This window comes from Impatiens glandulifera, chromosome 6 (genome assembly GCF_907164915.1).
Source record: "Impatiens glandulifera chromosome 6, dImpGla2.1, whole genome shotgun sequence".
Classification (NCBI taxonomy): Eukaryota; Viridiplantae; Streptophyta; class Magnoliopsida; order Ericales; family Balsaminaceae; genus Impatiens; species Impatiens glandulifera.
Genome location: NC_061867.1, coordinates 4487708 through 4492466, shown reverse-complemented (window position 1 = coordinate 4492466; position 4759 = coordinate 4487708). Strand labels below are relative to the sequence as shown.

General features: G+C 34.8%; 1 protein-coding gene and 1 long non-coding RNA gene across 2 annotated transcripts; both read left to right on the top strand.

The window, feature by feature from the left end:
• The first annotated feature begins 305 nt into the window (after positions 1 to 305).
• Positions 306 to 3168, top strand: LOC124942238 (putative disease resistance protein RGA4). The gene has a single exon (XM_047482699.1). The coding sequence runs from the start codon at positions 333 to 335 to the stop codon at positions 2985 to 2987; it is 2655 nt and encodes an 884-aa protein (XP_047338655.1). The 5' UTR covers positions 306 to 332; the 3' UTR covers positions 2988 to 3168.
• Positions 3169 to 3554: 386 nt separating this feature from the next.
• LOC124942239 lies at positions 3555 to 4139 on the top strand. Its single transcript, XR_007099668.1, has 3 exons — positions 3555 to 3776; positions 3857 to 3887; positions 3984 to 4139. It is a non-coding gene; the product is annotated as an uncharacterized LOC124942239 (long non-coding RNA).
• Positions 4140 to 4759: the final 620 nt, after the last annotated feature.

Here is a 4759-nt window from a genome sequence, read left to right as displayed (position 1 = left end):
GTCACTCTCACATTAATCAAACAGATCAATTTGTATACTATTTTCACATTTGAATATTGTTCTCTTTTCTCTTTAAATAAATAAAGAAAAAAGAAAGTGGACTCCTTGGTTTCCCTCAATTCAAACTTCAAACCAATCAAATGATTTGCGAACCAAGCAATGGACAACAAAGAATCTTAAATTGATTTTAAATGACTTGATGAGTCAACCTCTACTATAGTACATGGACACAACCAATATTATTTTATATAGAATGGAAATGCATTATCATTTTCTCACCAAACAAACAACTTAACTTGGAAATTATTCATCTGATTGAGAGAGAAACAAACATGGTTGATGCAGCTCTAATTAGTGGTTTGCTTTCAAATTTGGCACCTCTCATTAAGGATGAATTCTCTTTGTTTTGGAGTTTTAAGAAGGATGTTCAAAAGCTATCAAGCACGTTGTCTTCAATTAACTCCGTACTTGAGGATGCTGAAAGAAAGAACCTACGGGAGAAGGACAAACAAACTGAAGATTGGTTGTGGAAACTCAAAGATGTAGCTTACGAGGTTCGAGACATCATGGATGAGTGCACCTTTGAAGATCTTCGTCTTCAAGTCAAAAGGCGTAATGCCTCCTCTTCAATCCGGATCCAGGTAACCAGCTCAATAACTCATCCTTTTAGCAATACTTGGACACGTCTAAAAGTTGGTCACAAAATTAAGGATGTTCAAGACAAACTAAACCAAATTTCTTCAGAGCGCCAAAAGTTACATTTGCGTGAATCTATTCATGACTCAAAAATAGACAAGTTTACTAGTAATTGGCGTGAAACCATGTCTCTTTCTAGTTGCAGTCAAGTATATGGGAGAGATAAGGAGAAGAAAGAGATTATTGATATTCTACTCAATAATACATTTAGTGTTGATACAAAACTATCTGTTTTGCCCATTGTTGGCATTGGGGGTATAGGTAAAACAACACTTGCCCAAATGGTATTCAATGATGATGAGGTTTCTAAGCATTTTGATCCCAAAATCTGGGTTTGTGTTTCAGATGAATTTGATATTAAGTTGGTGATCAAATTCATCATAGGAGAAACAAAGGAAACTTCCTTAGAGATATTGCAAAAAATGATTCAAGATAAATTGAGAGGGAAAATATATTTGATTGTATTGGATGATGTTTGGAATGAAAAGGGTGTGGCATGGGATCAGCTAAGATCTATATTAGATTGTGGATCAAATGGTGCGTTCGTCCTTACAACAACACGTAAAAGAAATGTGGCGGAAATCATGGAAACGATTCAACATTATGAATTATCATCGATCTCTGAAGAAGATTGTTGGCTACTATTTAAAGAACGTGCATTTATGCATAAAAAACTGACAACACCAAACTTTATTGATATTGGAAGAGAAATAGTTAGAAAATGTAAGGGTGTTCCTTTAGTTGTCAAGACATTAGGAAGTCAATTGAGATTCAATAATGACGAAAATGAATGGTGCATAATAAGAGATAGTGAGATATGGGAGATATCACAAAATGAAGAAGATCTCTTGCCTATTCTAAGGTTGAGTTATTATGACCTCCCTTATTATTTGAGAAGATGTTTTTTGTTTTGTGTTATAATTCCCAAGGATACTGAAATAGGAAAGGAGAGTTTAATTCAATTGTGGATTGCCCATGGTTTAATTCCTACCGTTAAAAACCAAGAAGTAGAAGATACTGGGACTACAATTTGGAAGGAATTGTGTTGGAGAAACTTTTTTCAAGATGAAAAAGAGAACAACTATTGGAAGGATAAAGTTATAACATGTAAGATACACGATCTTATGCACGATCTTGCCAAATCTGTTATGAAAGATGAATATTATAGGATGGATGCTAATAGCTCAAGTGATGGTCTGGGACTAGGACATGGAATTCGTCATGTAACATTAATGTTTAATTGGTTAGACAAAACATCATTTTGTTCTCTTAAAAATATTCGAGGGTTGCAATCAATAATGCTCTATGGCGGAGATTATGGAAAAGGCGTAAAGGAGATTTTGAGTGTCTTGAAGAAACTTCCATCTTTACGTGTCCTTGAAATAAACCGCGATGGTATGCAATATCAAGTTGTGCGCTATATGCAGTGTCAAGATTTGCGTTACGTGGGACGTCTAAAACATCTTAGATACTTAGACATTTCTGGTTGTCTGATAACAACCTTGCCTAATAGTATTTGTCATCTTTTGAACTTACAGACTCTAAAACTCAATTCTTGTTGTCATCTTGAACATTTGCCTAGAAACACAAAAGACCTCATTAACCTGAAACATCTATATTTGGAGGGTTGTTCTGGATTAAAATATTTTCCTACAGGGATTGGGCAATTGAAACATCTCAAGACATTAAGCTTGTTTGTGATAGGAAAGAAGGAGAAATACTGCCAACTTGATGAATTAAAAGAATTGGATATCCGCGGCTCCTTGAAAATTAAGAATCTTGAAAAAGTTAGTAATGTATCTCTTGCAAGAGGGATAAGTTTGGCTAAAATTACGAGTATCAGTGAGTTGGATCTGGAATGGACATTTGATGATAGTAATGATAATCAGACCAAGACTAGACATGAGAAAATATGTGAAGCTCTGGAGGTTTTAAATGCGAGGCTGAAGAAATTGAGAATGAGTGGTTACAAAGGTGTGAATCTCCCTAAATGGGTTGAAAAGGCATCTCCTTCTCTAACACACCTTGAGCTTAAGGACTTGGACAATGTGAATACTATTATTCCAAGTACTAGAGCATTTCCTAATCTATGCTGGCTAAACATATCTTATTGCCCAAAGTTAGGGAGGTTACTGCCACATCTGAAAGCACTCAAAGATCTAACAGTCTGGGGTGAATGTTCGGATGAATTGTTAAATAGCATCTGGAATCTCAATGGTCTCACTCATCTGAAACTTGGTGCATTGAATAATGATGTGGAGCACATATTCACCGTCAGAAACATGAATTGAATTGAAGTAGAGTTAGAGGAACTTTACATTAGTCAGATGATGAATTTGAGGGAATTGGTGTCTCCTACTTTTCCTAGTCCCGGACCATTCACTACTTTATCGAAGATTCATATATCTGATTGCCCAAAACTAGGGATCTTGCCTCCCCATCTCAAAGTACTCAAAGATGTAACTGTTTGGGGTGATTGTTTGGATGAACTGTTATATAGCATCTCAAATCTTAGTGCTCTCACTCATCTCTATCTTTATAATATGTACAGAAGAAGAGTTTTATTTCCTGCTGCTAAGGAATTATTGATTGATGATGAGATATCATCATCATCGTTATCATCATGTCAAATCCTTGGGGACAATAATAATGAAGCACAATTAGGAGGAGTATGCTCAACTTTCCAATCTCTTCAAACTCTGTCTATTGTGGGGTGCAGCAAGTTAAGGCGTTTGTTTGATGAGGGAATGATAATGCAAGAGACATTAAAGATTAGTGCCTGCCAGAACAAACAAAACCATCATCTTCTTCAAGGACAACAAACAGAAAGAACAAGAGCTGCCTGCAGGAACCTCATGAACTCTCTCACGGAATTGCGAATTGAGAACTGTAATGAGTTGATGATATCAGTTGAGGAATTTGGAAACCTCAATATTAATAATTCACTACAGAGATTGTTTATCAGGGATTGTCCTAAGTTGGTGTCTTCAGAAGATGTTCCCTTAGAATCAGACTTGATCCTAAGAACATCGATGTAGATATCATAAAGGAATAGCAGAAGAAGAGTCAATTATAAGAAGGTACTTACCAAAATAATAATTATTATATTCATCCATTGCATCATCTATTATAATTAATTTTGCAATTTCTTGACATGCAGTGATAACCAAACGAGTAGCAGACTCAACAAGGTACTATTTATATTATATTGATTTTACGGGAGAGTTTTAATCCTGATCATCGGTCTGACCATTAAAATTATAATATTGGTGACACAATGATTACAGGTGATGGAATAAGTGCGTCTTGAAGTGGATACAATGGTGATTGAAATTTCAATTTGTTTGTTCTCAGTAATAAGGAGAAATTGCTACAAAATCCAGACGAAATCCAGTTATCATTATGATTAAATATTCTGGTTGGTCAAGCTTATCAAGTCTAGCTACTAGATCACAATGATAAACTCAGTCCATGTGTACTTTATATGAACTAGGATAGAAGATTTAATCAATTCACCTCTATGTTCTTTTAATTTGGTTATACCCAAAAGGCAATCATTTCCTATATATATTGATTGCCATTTTACAGTTCATTTTATAAATGTGCATGAATTCTACTTCATATTTGATCTGTTTTTTCATCATTTCAATTCTATGCAGCATTCCACCGTATGTACAACACAGATTTTGAATTCAGACTTAAACCCTCAAACCTTGGTTTGTGTTATTTAACCCGCAAAAAGTTCTGAGTATCTACCATATTCTAAAATCCCAATGGAAAAATCAAATTAAAAATAATAATTAAGTGACTTGTATAGCAGAACAATTGCCATATTTGAAAACACTTATGTTTCTCAATCTGAACGAGAAGTTATGAATAAATTTTGAATATGGGTGCGATGACAGTTCAGTTTCTAAATTTTGAAATGTGATTTGATCTGAGTTAACATCCACGTGATAAATTTGACAGAAAAGGTTTTTCCAAATTATGCATCATCAGATTATAGCTTCAAAATCTAGGGGCCTTGCCATCGCATCTCAAATCACTCAAAGTTGTAACTGTT